Source organism: Erinaceus europaeus, chromosome 10, assembly GCF_950295315.1.
Source record: "Erinaceus europaeus chromosome 10, mEriEur2.1, whole genome shotgun sequence".
NCBI lineage: Eukaryota > Metazoa > Chordata > Mammalia > Eulipotyphla > Erinaceidae > Erinaceus > Erinaceus europaeus.
The window spans coordinates 14,266,541-14,284,551 of record NC_080171.1 but is presented as its reverse complement, the minus strand read 5'-3'; the positions used below and the strand labels follow the sequence as shown (position 1 = coordinate 14,284,551).

General features: G+C 44.4%; 2 protein-coding genes and 1 non-coding gene across 5 annotated transcripts in view; 1 reads left to right on the top strand and 2 right to left on the bottom strand.

The window, feature by feature from the left end:
* The window catches only part of TMOD1 (tropomodulin 1), a 94,615-nt gene extending 92,786 nt beyond the window's left edge, over window positions 1–1,829 (top strand). For both annotated transcript variants that reach the window (XM_060199144.1, XM_007524120.3), the window contains one exon: window positions 287–1,829. In XM_060199144.1, coding sequence (XP_060055127.1) covers window positions 287–351 — 65 coding nt within the window. In that variant the 3' untranslated portion in view covers window positions 352–1,829. The remainder of the gene's footprint in view (window positions 1–286) is intronic.
* TSTD2 (thiosulfate sulfurtransferase like domain containing 2) lies at window positions 841–17,962 on the bottom strand. 2 transcript variants are annotated; one of them, XM_007524137.3, is made up of 10 exons: window positions 17,734–17,962; window positions 15,527–15,738; window positions 14,291–14,598; window positions 11,798–11,918; window positions 7,001–7,126; window positions 6,052–6,157; window positions 5,299–5,417; window positions 4,648–4,806; window positions 3,921–4,059; window positions 841–2,986 (listed from the first exon to the last, which is right to left on the bottom strand). In XM_007524137.3, exons 2-10 carry the CDS (start codon window positions 15,689–15,691, stop codon window positions 2,661–2,663), a joined length of 1,569 nt encoding a protein of 522 aa, XP_007524199.1. In that variant the 5' UTR covers window positions 15,692–15,738; window positions 17,734–17,962; the 3' UTR covers window positions 841–2,660. The 2 variants fall into 2 exon arrangements, with proteins under 2 accessions (XP_007524199.1, XP_060055126.1); XM_060199143.1 differs by having other exon boundaries at window positions 15,527–15,735.
* On the bottom strand, window positions 9,219–9,347 carry LOC132541119 (small nucleolar RNA SNORA44). The gene has a single exon (XR_009552293.1). It is a non-coding gene; the product is annotated as a small nucleolar RNA SNORA44 (small nucleolar RNA).
* Window positions 17,963–18,011: the final 49 nt, after the last annotated feature.

Here is an 18,011-nt window from a genome sequence, read left to right as displayed (position 1 = left end):
CTCACCGACAAGCCTCTGGATCCCCAGCAAACACAGTGTGGCTGGGTAACAAAATGGGTCTTACACCTGTATGCTCAGCCATCTGAAAATAACTTAACGATCCACCTAACTGCAGACCCTTATTAGTGAAGGTCATTACCAGACTGTCCTAAATTTAAAAACAGACCCCAGACTCTTTTGCTAACCAGCGTTAGCAAGAAGCTTCAGCACGCTTTACTGAAGGCACAGGGGTGTTCCCGGTGCAGGGAGAGGACTGGCTTTACACTCTGTCTTCATTCCTTTCCAGTGAGGAAGAGGAGGCTTGCAGACTTGACTGGGCCCATCATCCCCAAGTGCCGGAGCGGCATCTAGTGTGCACAGGTGCTGACCGTGCCTCTGAACTGGACGTGTTCCACTGATGACCCTGTGCTCTGCAGTAGGAACCAGAAGGCAAAATGCCAGCACAAAACCCTTTTGTGGTTCAGTTCTTTATGCACTAAGGTTTTAGGTTAACTAGTGATTGTAGCTGTAAAATTTATAAATTTTGGTTAATGTGAAGTTTTTCTTTAGTCACAGAAGTTCAGTCTGACTATAATTTAAAAACTAAGAATCCCCCATATAAGCAGATCTTACTGAAGACAACTTTATAGTTGCAGTGACATTTTATCCCCAAACCCAGGTTCAAGTGCTTTGCTGTGTGGTGTTTCAGCTGCATTTAAAACGTGTGACGCATGAAAAGACAACAGACCCACTCTTCCACATGCTTTACAAGCATTACCAAATACTTGATGGCAGAACAATCATTCTTTACTAATCCTCCTTTGAAATGGAACCACCTCAAGATTCAAGTTGCAAAACGGGTCACTGAATCAAGAACATGATTTTAATTGTCATGGGAGAAAGGAAAAGCCAGAGCCCTACCTGGAATCCCCAAACAGTTTCATTTTGCTGGATACAAGGAAACAATAGACAGAGACAACAGTAAAATTTCATGTTTCAGATATGCTGTTTTTACCAAATCCTAAGTGCACCAAACATTTCTGAGTGTCCTTTCTGAACACCTGGGAAATATTGATACTTTAAGGGCAATCAGAATTTTTTTCCCCTTCTCAAATTATCAATTATATGGTGGCTATGAAAATCTATGGCTGACTACTTAAAAATACATTTCTGTCTTGGCCAGTCAGCAAATGCCCTATGTGAGGTAATACTCCATCAAGTTTGTGTGTATAGACTTTGGCTGTCATGTCACTGATAAGTCACTGCTGATTTTACACCTGTAAACTAGTTTCTGGATGTCAATGCGTAAGAAAATCCAGATGCTAAAAAACTGGGACATCCTGTCCAAATGACCTCAAGATGATTATTTGGAAAATAGAATTGTGTTGTTTCTGCCAGACCCCTCTTAAATATCATGTGTGTCTCTTGGGATCCAGCAAAAATGTTAAGCCACAATGCCCTTGTGCCTTTTAATATGCCACAGTGCCAGTTAAACTAGAATTTGTGTTGTTTTGAGGAGTTGTTTTCATGAGTGATTCTGCAAATTTTATAGATAAAAAAGACAGGCCAAAGAGCTGATCAGCACAGAGTAAGCTGCAGAGAAGCTTCTGAAGACAGAGGGAAAGTCTTGTACACTGAACTATTATCATATGGAGGGTACAGGGTAAAGCAGAGCTTGGAGCCAGGGCCTCACCACTATGGAAGAATGTCTACTGAGGCTGCAAATGGGCCCTGGAGTGGCTCCATGCTGCAGGGACAGCCAGCCCCACCCGGCTTCTCCTTGAAACACAACTGCAGCTGTATTCGGCATCACTGGAAACTGCAATATAATATTAAATCTATTAATGGTCTATGTATGACTGTGTATGTGTTCTTGGGACCTGTGTAACGGAAATGTGGCTGGTGTGTTGGCCAGAAGGCTGTGCAGCCACCATTAACAGCTCTGGATGTCCCCAACTCGGTACCTCATATCCCGAGATACTTGTTAAGCCAAAGCAATCAAGGGTAGCAGAGGCTGCTGGGGAGAACCTCTCACAGGCTAAACCAACAGAGGATGAAGGTGAGTCACATCTTCAGAACATCTGCTCCCCCAGGAGAGCTGTGAATCTAGACCGGGTGTCGTTTTGTTTGCTGATGTGTTTTGGTCCTGTAAAGGGCCAGACAGGGACTGTTTGGGTTTTGCAGCCCCTAAGGTCTCTGTCCCAAGCACTCATACTGCCATGGATCATTAGATAAGGAATGGGCGTGACTATCCCAGTACAACTTTCTTTACAAACGCAGGAGGTGGGCCAGATGCCATGCTCTACAGACTTGTGATCTCCTATGTTCAGGATGGCAGAGAAGGTGGGGGGCACAGATGCCCTAAGTGGCGTGGATCAGAGCAAGTTCATGTACAGAAATGTTTTCACACAGTTGTCCACTAGGACAGACAAGCTTACTGCACAGTACAGAGGGCACGATCTGTTCACCAGACTCAAGACTATCCCACAGCATCTCTGAAATCCCAGAGCTCACCTTTTTCTGTGTTCTAGTATGCTGGGTCAAAATGTCTCAGGTAAGTGGCCAGTACCCACTCAGAAGTCCAGGTAACCATCTGTGACAGTGGCCTTGGCCAGGACTGAAGTTCCCCACTTCTCTGCTGCTGCAGCCTTGATAGTGTCCTATGTGTGGCCTCTTCCAGCCTAGCTTTGTGAGGGCTTGTGGAAACGCTCACGTAAGCACGGCCCGTTCTCCTCAACGTCAGGTCTGGGTTCTGGGCTCACGGGCAGTTGTGTAGGCTGTGAAAGTTCATCAGGAATACGAGGCCGTCGGGCTGTGCACTCACACTCCTCCTTGAAGCTGTTCAGTGTAGGGCATGAAGCCGGCCTCCTGCCTTTGTCCTGACATACAACACAACAGGCTGTGAGTCCTTGTCCTTGGCAGGCAAGGCAGGTCAAGACAAGCTGGCGGCAACGAGGCGTAGAGCAGAGCTTATACTGGTCCCAAGGGGCCCCACAGTATGAACATTCTAGGGAAGAAGGAAAGTCCCTGTTAGAGAGACAGACAGATACTCGGTGCCATAAATACCTGTGCACAAAGACAGGCACTTCTCTCGTTCCTAAATATAACTATTAGCTCACCGGAATCTACTACATCCTGCTGAGGCCATGGAAGGTCTCTAAAGAGCAAGTCTTGGGTTAGACAGAAAGGGCTCCCCACTCCATCCTACCCCACACCACTCCACTCTGGGAACGAGTCTGCCTCTGGGAACTGTCTTCCTAGCTGACACATTAGTTGGCCTTTTTACTTCTTCTCATTTAGAAAAACATTTTTTTCCTCGCTCATTAACTATCCCAAAGCTAGACAGCCACTCCTTGCTCTAGAGTTTTTCTCTTTTAATTTATTCCATTTCTCAGCGAGAAACCATGGAATACGTCTGAATGCAGCTGGTTCCGCATCTACACTCAACTCTTGGGGTCCAGGCCCCTCTCCCTCAGGCTCAAGTTTCTCCAGCTGTGGACACTTGCTACTCAAGTCTTAACAACTAGCACGATCTACTTTCTTAGGACATTTCACACTTTTCCACATTTAGTAAAGAATCATGCAAATATTTAATTACCCCCCATCCAAATTTCACAGAACTCCCGAATTCTACATACTGACACCTGATTTAGTCCACTAGTGCACATACACAGGAGACAGAAAAAAAAAGTGAGAGAGTGCCCCTTTCTTGAAAGGATTCCACTAAGTAGTAAATAGTAAAGCCAAGACCCCAGGTACAGGCCTCCTACTTTCTGGGCCAGGATTCTCTCTGCCAGCCCCAGTTGGAAATGCTAGTACTCTGCATACCTTTTCCTGCTTTTTTCCTTCAAGTAATTGGTACCCTCACCTTCCTTCCAGAATGGCTAATACAGAGACTGTACCTGCTGACAGATTGAGGTTCCAGCCCTGTGCTGACCTACCTGACACTATGTCACTGTTGTAGGACAAGGCATACCGCTCATCAAAAACGAACAATTTCCCTTTGTAAAAGCCAGCAGGAAACTCTTCCAGGTACTTGTGGATGCCACCCTTAAGCTGGAACACTTCCTTGCACACTCCCTGTATGTGTAAAAATAACAGAAAATTCGAGGACACGAGCAGAGACCAGTAAGAGATGGCGGAGAAGAGGGAGGGCTGCCTGACGGACAGTGATGGAGGGGGCCCCTAGCTCCCTCCCGCTGGTGGCCACTGAGGAGTTGCTAACCAAGGGGTCAAGGAGCCAGCTGGCCAGACCCTGCTTGTGGGGGATGGGTGGTGACAGCAGGCAGGGCTTCACTCTCCAGACCGGTGGAAGCCCAACTATTTTTGCTGCCCCTTAAATATAGGAAGACACCTGTTGGGGCATGTGATGTGACTGAATTCGCTCTTTTTAGCATCAAGCAAAAGGATCTGGAAAAAGGAGATGTTAACTAATCTTTCCCATTTGTTCTGGATGAGTCCCTAAGACTGCTAAGTGCTTTTCAAATCTTGAGGTTTAAGAACTTTAGGTTTGATGCCGACGCACTCTAGGCTGAAAGTACCCAAGAGGAAAACAAACTCCTGGCTGGCAGTGGGGGAGGCCATGAGGAGGAGGATGGGGAGTGCCACACGTTGCTGGTGGGGCGTCACTCACTTCCAGGCCCACTGTCCCCGCAGGGGGCGACTCACCTTGGCTTTAAGGTAGGCTGAACCCCGCTCACAACGGATGCCCCCAGTGCAATACATCAGCACCCTCTTCTCTCTGAAGAGTTCTACATTTTTGTCAACGTAGCTAGGGAAGTAACTGAATTTCCTGATGTCCGGAGCTAGGCAGCCCTCAAATCGCCCCTACGATACAAGAACAGCAAAATGAAAATTATCAGAAAATATACGTGCTGGGAATAAAGAGTCTTCCTATGCCCAACACCCTACACTAGCAAGGAAGCACTTACTAGTTGCTGTGTTCATCCCACCCTCTGGTTGTAAGACGTGGAACTGAAAAAAAAAAACAAGGCTGCAGACCGCCTTCTCAAGAGCGCTCACTTGAGACTGGACAGGCTGCTTGAAGCAAACTTATAAAAGCCCTGACATTTGTCAACCAAAAGTAGACACACAGAAGCCAAAGAGTACACCCTGTGCCAAGTGGTCTTTAATTCATATTTTCTTACCAGCCCCTGAATGCAAAGGCACAGGTTTTTTTCAGAAGTGGTTACAGTGGGAAGAGATCCATGGCACTGAGCTACTGGCAGGCGCATGGTGTCCCCATGGCAAACGTGCAATGCTGTGGGATAGGGGAGGCCTACCTACTGTGTCAGTGAACTCAGTCTGCTTCTTACTTACTATTCTGCTCTCGTAGAAGTTTCTACAATCCAGGAGAATAGTGTCACTTTGTGCATGCTTTGTCTGAGACAAAAACTTCTTTACTTCTTTATGGAATTCATTTGGAGATAAATGGATTCCTAAGAGCCAAACAAAAATAATGTGAAGACAAAACAAACATAAAACACTTATCACATCTTTAAGGGACTGAAACAGGCTGTCATACACGTGGGAGTCCTGTGCTTTACTGCGGAGTCACCTGGCTGCCTAATCATTCTCTCAGTGTTTGAAATGTTTAGTAGTAAAAAGTTAAGACTAAACCAAAAACTACCACCAGATGAATGTCTTGACCCTCCACAGGAGCCAAAGGGAACACAGGGAAGAGAACATTCTAGAGCACTGGCAAGTAGCTCACTCTAGTGTTGAAAACCACTTGCTTCCCAGAGCAATAGGCTGGGTGTTCTTTCAGTTGACAAGCTCTTTACAAGTAATAATTATATGCTTCCCGAATTGCTATCTTCAGAAAGAGAAAGCATCTGCTTGCCAAGTCACCATTGAGAAGAATAAGACAGGTCATTCGAAGGAGCGAGCCTTCAATTACCATGGCAGCAGAGAGAAGGAGCATCTTAAGGTGTTAGGCACCCCAAAGCTATTTTAAAGAGAAGATTCCTCACAGCTCTTGCTGGTTAAGAGGGTCAAACATTTACATTTGTCTTGAGATCACATTTTTTGTCTAGAACAAAAAGCAAAGTGTTCCTCTAGAAGTATGCATACCGGGCTTCTTGTAGGAGATCTTACTGGGACTGACCCCCATGGGTACAATTTCTTCAAACACACCAACACGCAACTCCGGAAAACAGTGAGCTCCTCCTTTGCTAGTCTAGTCAACGAGAAACAAAACAGAATACATTCTTTCCTATCTCCAAGTACCAACTGTAAGAATTCTATCAGTTTTGTCATAATGCAAGAGCTATATTCTTAAGATGCCCTAAAATGAGGAACAATTGTTTTCCATAGGAAAAGAAGTTATCTGCAGTGTTGCAGAGACAGGAACATTTGCTATCCACTATGTTCAGAAATGTTGGGGTGAAAAGTATTCCCATAGCTCTCAGCACTTAGAACTCTAAAACTGAAATACTGCTGAGTGATTTCAACAAGCCCACGTCCCAGCTTTTGCCCTGTCGATGTCACCACTCTTGTCCTATCACCGACAGCACGGACACTTTCTCCACCTGTTGTGAGGAGGTCAAATTAAGTAGCTCCATTTAGAGAGCAAAAGTATTGTGTAGTGCAAAACGCTGATCTTACTCCAGACTTACTAACTAGGTCACCCCATGAATAGCTATGTCATCTCGCAAGGAAGCCTAAATTTTAGACTTCAGATCATACAGACTATAATGTTCATATTCTAGAATTTTAAATTTTTTTTTTTTAAAGGGGGGTGGGCAAGGTCAAGAGAAGACACTAACTTGCCCAAGATCACATGCTACCTCAGTGGAAGAACTGGAAGGAGGATGTGCCCTCTGCCACACTGCCTCCTAACTCAGTGGACAAAGGGCATTTGGCTGGCTGCTTCCTTTTCTTACTATGTGCGTTCAACCCAGTGCGCCACTGCCCAGACCTTCTGACTGCTTGCTTCTCTAAGGCCTCTTAATCTAGAGAGGAAGAAAGAGGCACAGAGGCAGAAGCAGCTCCAAACCCAAATTATTTCCAGTTCTCTTACCTTAAAATCATCCTTACATAGACAGTCCTTAAACACTGGGAAGGAAAGCATGGCTTCCACGTACAGTCTGGTGGCCAGTGTGCTTCCACCAACTGTCCCATTGATCCCTTCTGTAGCAATTCGAACCTGAGACACGAGATGATGAGATGAAGGAAACACTTTGCTCTTAGCGTCATTTACATTTCCCCACGATACAAAAGGTTTGTGTCAGTGAATTTAACAGGAAAAGTAGAGACACTGCTGGAGTTATCAAAGTGTTATCAAACAAAGATACTTGCTTTCTAAAATGGGGCTGCCTACAGTTTTGATGAAGTGCTCAGAGTGTGCTAAACAAGAAAATGGAATGAACGGGAGTCAGGTGGTAGCGCAGTGGGTTCAGCACAGGCGGTGCAAAGCGCAAGGACCGGCGTAAGGATCCCGGTTTGAGCCCCCGGCTCCCCACCTGCAGGGGAGTCGCTTCACAGGCGGTGAAGCAGGTCTGCAGGTGTCTGTCTTTCTCTCCCCCTCTCTGTCTTCCCCTCCTCTCTCCATTTCTCTCTGTCCTATCCAACAATAATGACATCAATAACAACAATAACCAGCAATAAAACAACAAGGGCAACAAAAGGGAATAGATTATATATATGAAAATGGAATGAACAAAACTTCTGGGAAGTTCCACTTGCTACAGCCCTCCAACTGTCCAATGACCAAAGAATTCTTAACTCAGCCAAATCTAGTTTAGTGGACACTAGTATCAGCATTCATTTTTACCACTGATTCGCCATGTGGCCCTAAGAAACACTAATTTACTTATTTGAATCTCTTTTTTTTTTTTTTTTCATTTTTGTATATAGAGAAACTTGAGAACCAACATGGAAAACAACTACTGAGGGGATAGTACTCAAGTCCTAGAACTCAGAACACATCTGACAGCGCACAAAGATACACGTGAGTATCTCTCTCAATGGTAGTGGGGAAAACCCACCACTGCAAACCCACACACAGAGCTCGATTCACAGCACATACACTAAAATTAGCGTGGCCCTCACACAACCCCCCCCATAGGGACGTAAGTGCAGGAGGGTGGCTGATGACCTGCGCTCTGCCTGGTTTGTGGAACAAAACAACGTGTATCTTTATCTTCTCAGATCCTGTATTTTCTTTGAAAGATTTCACTGGTTAGGGCACAGAATAAAGTCACTGGTTTCATAGGCAGTGGTCTGCAAAGTTAGTTGTTAATCCTTTGGATTAGTTTAAAGATGGGTCATCTTTAAAGGGGACTGAGCTCTCTAGAGAAAAGTATAAAAGAGAAAAATGTAACACTGTGTGGTGGTATCATGATAATTTAATTATGGAAAAAGTAATTCAAAGTCCTGTATTATTACTACCATTTCTACAACAGTAACATCCACCAATGTGCGACTATGTGATTAAAAAAAAAAAATTAACGTTGTCCTTTTTCAGGATCCAGAGAATATATTTCATTTGTTGCCTCCCTTTGTTTAATTCTTTTGGGAGTGGATAAAAATGGAATTCCCTTTACAAGCTAATGCCAACTCACAATGGCAATTCAGACTCCCAAGAGATTATACTGGTTCCTTCAGTAAGAGTACTGAGTCTAGTGAAGCCTGTCTTGGGCATGGGGAAGAGTGTCTAGGATGTAGCGCCATCGCTGCCAAGTCAGCTGTTCTACCCACCAGCAGGTTATATAGTTTTGAAGGGACTACAGAAAATAGAGGTAAGTGACCTGAGTGGTAGTGCAAGAAATGAAGTGCTGGACTTGAAAATATAAGGTCCCTCAAGCCCCTGGTCCCCACCTGCTGGGGGAAGCTTCACAGTGAAATAGGGTTGCAGGTGTCTCTCTCTTCCTCTCTATCTCTCCCCCCCTTTTTTCTCCCCAAACTTTGAAAAATATTTTCTTTTTATCAACACCAGAGGAAGATGATACTTGGGATCCACCTTCAAACCTCGAGACTCTGGCCACTGCAGCCCCTGCCACACTTGTCCTTGTCTCAGCTGGGTTCCTCTTGATTCTCCGCCTCTATATTGCCAACCACACCCTAGGAGCAGCTGAGGACAGCTCTCCTGGTAACAGGTCTAAAAAGCAAAACTCCAGCAAGTGGTCTCTGTCACAAGCTTCAGTATCTGACACTGCCAGGAAACCTGCTGAATAAGTTAAAATTTCTTAGATAAATTCTATCCGAAACTGGTGAAAGATCCACAAGACAGGAACCCAAGCCCTGGCTCTGAAAAATAGCAAGGTTGCAGGTGCTATGCTGACCTGTGCTGTCAGAGTCTCCGGTTATTCTTCCTGCAGTTGGAGGTCCCACGGCTGTGACCTGTCACAAACCTTGGAAACATGCTATCCCCAATAATAAATAAGTGAGAAAGAAAGAAAGAAAGAAAGAAAGAAAGAAAGAAAGAAAGGAAGAAAATATGGCGTCCTGAGTGTTATTTCTGGCTTTGCATGTGGCAGAGGGATGCTCCGGTTCTCTCTTGCTCATGGATAAATAGTTGAGCCAGTGTAAAAGCTAAATAGGAAGGTCAGAAGTGCCCCACTACAACCACTCTGACGGTGGAGGTAAGAGTAAGAGATGCAGACTTCTACAGACTTGTCTTTTAGGTAGGCTGGGAGATTCTGACTCATGCTGTTTTAATACTTGAGCCCAACTAAAAGACAGACCTATCTGTTCCCTACATAACTGGGGTAGTGCAGTCTCTAAACTTATGCACAAGACTCTCACTTACTAGGATCTGTCAACAGAAACCATCTCAGGGTTTCCTTGGTGAAGGAAGCCTTGTATTTTCAGAGCTCAAAGGTGAGCGTTAGCATCTGTTGAGTACATACTATGAGATGGGAGCTTTATATTATAATCTATAAGGTTTATATCAGAGTCCTCTACTTCACACAAAAAGAAATGGAAATTAATTAATTAATTAATTATAGAAAAAGAAATGGAAGCCCCAAGAATTCAAGTACCCTGTCTAAAGGCGCAGAGCTGGCAGGAGGCAGATTTGGAATTCAAAATTTGTTTTCCTGATTCTCAAGTTTATAATTTTTCTTTTCCAGAGCCACCAAGACATACCCTCAAATTTCTTTTTTTTTTTTAATTATATATTTATTTATTACTGCATAGAGATAGAGAGAAGTGGAGAGGGAGGAGGGAGAGAGACAGAGACCAGCAGCCCTGCTCCACCACTTGGAAGCTTCCTCCTGCAGGTGGGGACCATGTGCTTAAACCCACGTGCTAGTGCCTGTCATGTGTGCTTAACCCGGTGAGCCACCGCCTGGCCACCCTCCCCCCAAATTTCTTAAGACAACAAGGAATGCACAGAATATTAAGGGTTTTTTTTTTAATTTTTAAATATTTATTCTGTTTTTGTTGCCCTTCTTTTACTGTTGTAGTTATTACTGTTGCTGTTGTTGTTACTTATGTCGTTGTTGGATAGGATGGAGAGAAATGGAGAGGAGGGGAAGATAGACGGGGAGAGAAAGAGAGACACCTGCAGACCTGCTTTTTTTTTTTTTACTGCCTGTGAAGCAACTCCCCTACAGGTGGGAAGCCAGGGGCTTGAACCGGGATCCTTACACCAGTCCTTGCGCTTTGCGACACCTGCACTTAACCTACTGTGCTACCGCTTGACTCCTGAATATTCAGTTTTTTCTCATAACTCCAGAGTTTTCTGATTGTCCTTCTTCCCTGTCTACAAGCCAATATCCAGCCAAACCTATGAGCAGAGACTAATCTCAGTAAATCGACTGTGTGTCACTGAAACCTAAGAAGTTAGGAGTCAGGCAAGTGCTGCCACCCTGTGGTTAGAGACCCTCACTGCTAGTGCAACTCTAGATCAAGAAGAAAAGCTTCCCTCTAAAGCAGGGAAAGACAACATCTGATCTGAGACCTGCAGTGAGGAATGAGCCACAAGGGGGCCAGGCAGCGGCTCACCTGGCTAAGTGCACAAATTACCAAGCCAGGACCCGGGTTCAAGGCCCCACTCCCCACCTGCAGGGGGTCTGCTTCATGCGCAGTGAAGCAGGTCTGCAGGTGTCTCCCTCTCCCCATCCTCTCTCAGTCTCAAAGCTCTGCTGCGCTATTTCTGAAGCTTCCACTCTGCTTCAGGTGGGAACTGGGAACCTGAACCAGGGTCCTGATACATGGCAATATGTGGGCTCTGCCAGGTGTGCCAGCACCCCACCCCTTGTTCTACTTATTTATTTCTTTATTCTTATTTGTTTATTTTTGCCTCCAGGGCTATCACTGGGGCTCGGTGCCTGCACTACGAATCCACTGCTCCTGGAGGCTATTTTTTCTATTTTGTTGCCCTTGTTGTGGTTGTTATTGTTGTCATAGCTGTCGTTATTGGATAGGACAGAGAGAAATCGAGAGAGATGGGGAAGATAGAGGAGGAGAGAAAGATAGACACCTGGAGACCTACTTCACCACTTGTGAAGTGACCCCCTGTAGGTAGGGAGCTGGGGGCTTGAACCGGGATCCTTATGCCGGCCCTTGTACTTTGCACCATGTGCACCATGTGCACTTAAACCGCTTGCACTACTGCCCAACCCCCTTGTTTTACTAATGACAGAAAGGAGAGAGAGAGAGAGAGAGAGAACCAGAGCATCACTCTAGCACATTATTCCTGCCAGGGATCAAATTTGGGACCTCAGGCTTGCGAGTTCAGCATCTTGCCCACTGTGCCACGTCCTGGGCTGCTGTCTGCTTAGTATTCTACTGAAATGCTAAGCGGGATCCTGCTAATGTCTAAGAACTAAGGCAAGCCCCGTGCAGACTTGTGTGCAAGAGAAGGTCTTACTTTGCCTGTGAGGTGCAGGTGCTGGCAGAGAGCCGTCTGCCAGGCACAAATCCAGTTGGGATCGTCCAGGTCACAGTAGCAGTAATAAAGCAGCACCTCTCCTCCATCGCCGCCCTGCTCGCTATAAAAAAAGAAAGGAAAAAAGGAAAGGAGGGATGGAGGGGAGGGGAAGGGAGAGAGGAAGGAAACTGCAGGAAAGGAGCAGTTGAGAGACTGGCAATAAAGAAGCCCAATTCCTACAATATACACAGCAGGCATGTCGGAGGGAGGTGACTGCTAGCTCCGGCTACCGTCCTCCTGAAGCGAGAAACACCCCTCTTTTGGCTTCACTGTGTAAATTGTAGTATCAGGAACACAGGTATTAATAGCCCCACAGGAAGATTAGGAATTTGAATCAATTTTGGAGTTTTCTCTAAAACAGTATCTGTTCTGAGTTTCTCACTGTACAAAGAAAACTGACTTCTCCGTTTTCATAATCCTCTTACCCAGGAAGCTGTTAGTGTCCCCTTTTACAGCTGGGTAAAGCAAGGCCAATTTCTCCTAGGTGAAGCCGCTACTAGATACAATCAGGACGTGCGCTATTTCTCCTACCTCTGGGGCCTGCGTGCCTGTCTTACCATCTCTGAGCCTTGTTTTGCTTATCTGTAAAGCCAGAGAACTGAATTAAACTTAATTTCCCAAACTGTATTGGCACTTTCTGTGAAGTTACATGTGTGTGAAATTCTAAAGACAGTATTTTTTGCTTTGGAAGTCACTGCGAAAATCCTCTTCTTTACCGAAGATTTTGAGGATTCTGGCAATAAAAGGCATTTGAGCCTACTATTTCTCCAACACATTTGTCTTTAGTGTCTCTTCCAATGCCTCTTATCATCCTCCAGAACTTGAGTTGCACAGAGTACATTTGAGAGGATCTATCCTCCATGATCACTGAAGTCCTACTCATCTTTTTGAATCTCTCACCAGTACTCTCCCATTTAAGGGTCTAGTCTCATCTAAAATTTGCCTGTTTTAGAGTCAGTTTTTCTTTCTCTAAATCTCTCTAACAAATTACTATCTGTGCCATACAGTGTAACTGATAATTATATTGCCTGTCTTCTCTTGTCATCTGTTCATTGTCTCATGTATCCTTTTCTTTGTTTAACTAGAAAGCAAATTTCTTGAGGTGCATGACCATAGAAAAGTGAAGAGGTGGGGAGCAAGCAGTGATGCACCCGGTTAAGCACAAGGATAAGGAGGGTTTAGCCCGACTCCCCACCTACAGGGGGAAGCTTCAGGAGCGGTGAAGCAGGTTTGCAGGTGTCTTTCTCTCTCTCCCTATCCCCCATCTCCTCTCTCAATTTCTCTCTTGTCCTAGCCCAAAAAAAAAAAAAAAAAAAAAAAAAAAAAAGCCACCAAGAGGAGTGGGTTCACTTGTAATAAATGTTACATTTGTAACACAAATGTAAATGATGTTGCTCTTACTATCACGCAATCCATATAGCAATATTGTGACTGTGAGAGGGGCAAGGCAGGCATTATTATTCCAACTTTAGAAGAAAGCAAGTAAAAGTACAAAGAATTTTATGAACTAAAATGAAATAAATTTTATTTTTTTAACTTTTGCCTTTTTTGTTTTTCTTATAAAGAAAATTTAGCAGTGAAGACTAGTGATAAAAATGTATGTTTGGACATTTCTTAAATTATTCACATAGCTCAGGAATTTGTTAAAAGCAGAAATCTCAGGCAGAAGTTGAAAAACAAGATCAGAAAAGAAAACAGAAGTAGAACCTGAAATGGAATTGGTGTATCACACCAAAGTAAAAAGACTCTGGGGTGGGTGGGTGGGGAGAATACAAGTCCAGGAAGGATTCAGAGGACCTAGTGGGGGTTGTATTGTTATATGGGAAACTGGGGAATGTTATGCATGTACAAACTATTGTACTTACTGTTGAATGTAAAACATTAATTCCCCAATTAAAAAAAATAAAACAATTAAAAAAATTAAAAAAAAAAAAAAGGAATCGGACACCGGAGAACACTCAAAAAAAAAAAAAAAAAAAAAAAGCAGAGCTCTGTCTTCTAGAATTTTCGTGATATTATGATTTGGTTAGTTTTTGAAGGACAGCGACTGAATTTCTGATCTATATGCCCTTCAGAAAAATCACAGCTGATAACACAGTCCCTTTGTAATCTCTTGCATTATTCAGAGTAGAGAGAGCATCAACATTTCTGTCCCTTCCCATTTCTCTTTGAAAATAACAAGATTGCCTACGCTTCACCTCCTCCTCCAGAAGACAAGATGTGGGATGGTTTCTAAGGAACCCAGCAAACACCGTCGCTTGTGTGGATGTACACCAGTGCGTAGGCCTTCTATAGGACAGACCATAAGTGCAGACCAGCAGAGAAGCACTCTGCCTCAAGGCTGTTGTCATTTTACTGGATCAACTGTGAGATTTCACGATGGCTGGGAAACATTTGAAAAACTATGCCCGAAATACAGAATGAAATATTTACCTTTTCAACTCGTCAGGGTTAAAACAGCTTATGTCAGGGAGCCAGGCAGACACGTCACGGTCGTGAGTAAGGGGCTCTTTTAAAGGGTTCCGTTCATCTGCAGACTTAAGACTGTCCAAGGTGCTCACAGACAGCTGCTTTAAAATACAAGCCGTGTGGTGGCAAACCTCATCGGCGTGTCGTGCTGCCACATGTCTATGGATGCCTGTCTGGTCCCTGAATAGTTGCTGACAGCACTTCCACCTTTTCTCTTTACACTGCAAAGGCGCTTCTGTGAATTCTTTGGTCTTGACAAAAAGGGCAAAGGCCTGCAGTTACATCGCAGATATGTCACTGTTAAACAAGCTTGGCCTTCGGGCAAACGAAGAGCTACCTTTCCGCCCCATATCTCACAAAAGGATCACAACATTTTTCAAAAATTATTCTGCAATCATTTCAAACGAACAGAAAAGTTGCTAGAATTAGACAGAGGGCTACCGCAGAGGTTCTATTCATCCATCATCAACCATCGCAAATAGTATTTTTCTTTTCTTCCTTGACCAGAGCGCCACTTGACTCTGGATACTGGTGCCGCCTCTCACGCGGCAGGCCTGTGTATCACCACTGTGCTAGCTCCGCAAATGACTGGTAAAGACCCAACTAAAGATGCTTCTTCCGTATGCAGCTGTCATGCCTCACCAATCCAATCTGGAGCACCTTCTCATCCCCCCTACAAATCATGAATATGACATTTTTAAAGGTTAAGATGAAGTATTTTGCACTTCAGTTTATTTTCGCTCACAATTAAAAGTTATTAGGCTGGGGAGATGGCATCATGATTGTGCAAAAAGACTGTCAGGTGTGAGGCTCTGTGGTCCCAGGTTCAATTCCTAGCACCACCATCAGCCAGAGCTGAACAGTGCTCTGGTAAAATTAAAATAAATGACTAAATAAATAAAGGATCTAAGCTGTTACCAAGGCTGCCGCACAGACACGATGTATCTATCTAGCTGTCCTCAAGTTGCCCACCAGAAGTTACTCTTAACCTGTTGCAGGACACTTTCTCTAGGATTCTCCTTTGCCTGGTATTCAGTTAGCATCACTGGTTCATGGTCCTAAGGAGGCCTTACCTGACACAGCAGCGGCCTAGTGTCTACTCAGCTCTCTACTCCCCACAGACAGGCTTGAGAAGCTACATGTAGATACATCTGAATAAACTGTATACAGGTGATCCTCAAACATTAACAGAAAATTTACCTTTTTTTTTGCAAATGAGAATTTCTTCTTTGTACTGACATCTAACTCTGCTTTGAGACGGCTCGTGGGGTTGATGCGTCTTGAATCTTTTAAATCTAGGTCCGAAAATCGTAAAGCCGAGGGCTCCAAATCTTCTCCTTGATCTGGTGCAACTGAAGAAGGCATCTTGTCTGGCTTTGGAAGTTGACAGATTCTTTTCAGCTAACTAGCTTCTAGGAAATAAGCAAGGGGAAAACAGCACAGTCTTTTAATACTAAGTGAAATAAACTTAAAGCTAATTAATTATGCAAATAACCACCAGGCCTTCATCTGCTCATTCAATAAACAAATATTTAGTACCAACTCCTGTGCCAAGCACTATTCTAGATACTAGGGTCTGTCAGGGAATGAAACAAAAATGTCTCTCTTAAGATTCCACATTCCCATGAGGAAAAATCAGAAGTAGGGGGCCAAACGGTGGCACACCTGTTTAAGCGCAAATATACTATGTGTAAGGTCCCAGGTTCAAGCCCCTGCTCTCCATCTGCAATGGGGATGCTTCACAAGCAGCCTTTGTCTCTTCCTAACTCCCCCTCCCCTCAATTTCTCTCTATTCTATTGAATAAAGTGTGGGGAGGGGGAGGGGAGAGAAGGAAAAAATAGCCACCAGAAGTGGTGCATTAGCAGCACTAGCACCAAGTCCCAGGAATAACTCTGGAGGCAAAAGAAACCAAACAAGCACAAGCAAAAAGAAAGGAAACCATACGAATAAACAGATTACAAAACAAAGAGCTATGAAGACAAGTGAGCAAGATGCAGCAGTAAATTCAAGTATTGCTAATGTTATCAATCCTTATGCCCAAGTGCATGTCAAATACTTTACATATTCCTTACCCATCCTCATTTTAGTCTTGAAAAACAGATACCAGGAAATTAGAGCTCAGAGGCATTAACTATCTTGCCCAGATTTTCATATTTGCACCCAGCTGCTAAAATCCAAAAGCCCATGCTTCTAAATTTAACACAGAAATTCAGTCATTCCAAAAATAGCTGTAATACATCGTATTTTCTAAAAAAAAAAAAAAAAAAAAGTCAAAGCTCTATTTCTGGTTTATTTTCTTAATTCTGGCAGGCAAGCATATAAAACATGGTAGCAGCAGTGAGGCATGACTTCCAAGGTTGGGTCCTGAACAGAATATGCCCACGTCACTGGGATGCTCCCTCAGGGGAATGAGGAAACCAACACAACCTGTGCAGAGGCCACACGCAGAGAACCGTGTGGAGAGGAGATGATGTCTCCAGCATCAAGCACAGCCTTTGAGCCTAAGCTCCTGATATCCGACAGCAGAAACAAGCCCGTCCTGCCCAAATTCCTGATCACGCCTTTTACTCCTCTCCCCTTTGCTAACTACCTCTGGTGACACAGTTTGTCCATTCTGGGATGGGTCACCTTCACCAAAGGGACAGGGGTTTTCTTCTGTTCATCTAAACGACTGCCTGCACTCAATGTACAGGTACAGCCCACAGTGAGCAAATCGGGGAGCTGGAGGCAGCACACTGGGTTGAGCGCACACATTATCGTGGGGGAGGACCTAGCCTCCATGCCCCACCTAAAGGGGCGAAGTTTCACAACAGAGAAACAGGTCTACAGGTGTCTATCCTTCTATCCCCTCCAACCCTCTCAATTTCTCTGTCCTATCAAAGAAATCAGAAAGGAAAAAAAAAAAAAAAAGGTCACCAGGGAAGCAGTGGATTCGTGGTGCAGGTACCGAGCCCGTTAATAACTCTGGTGGCAAATAAATAAATAAAGATTAGCTGAATGCATTAAGACATTGGCTGGTGGCAGGGGAAGTTTCATGAATGACCATGCTTGAACTGAGAACTAAGTGACAGGAAGCCATCCATGAAGAGTTAGAATCAGAGATCTGAATGCAAAGGGAACAGTGTATATAAATTTGTAAAGTGGGAATATGCTGGACTTGTGGAAGGAAACAGGAAAAACGTTAAAGTGGTTGGAGTATAGTGATGAGAAGGTAGAACACTGCAGGCTCTGGTTTGGACTTGGCACTGCAAAGTCTTTGAAGAGTTGTAAACCGAGGCGTAACTAACTGCGTTCTGTCCGTGGGTTTGTTCTGGAAGTAGAGCCGGCCAGGCCAAACAGGTAGATTAGGCATGGAGAAGGAAAGGAAAGGAAAGGAAAGGAGGACCCAAGTGTGACTCCTACTCACATAATGGGATGAAGCAACCAGGTGGGTGGTATTGGCTTCCTGAAATGAACAAGCGTAAAAGAGGACGAGGCTGTGCCAGGAGAATGACGGTTTCCGCTGCAGACGTGCAGCGCTGCAGACGGACTCCTAGGAGGAGCTTGAAGGAACCAGGTCAGGTGAGATTAGCCAGAAAGAGGAAGTCCATGGGTTGATCCCACTCCTAGAGGCTGAAAAATAAAAGCAGAACTTGGACTGGAGTTGGTGTATTGCACCAAAGTAAAAACAACAACAAAAAACCC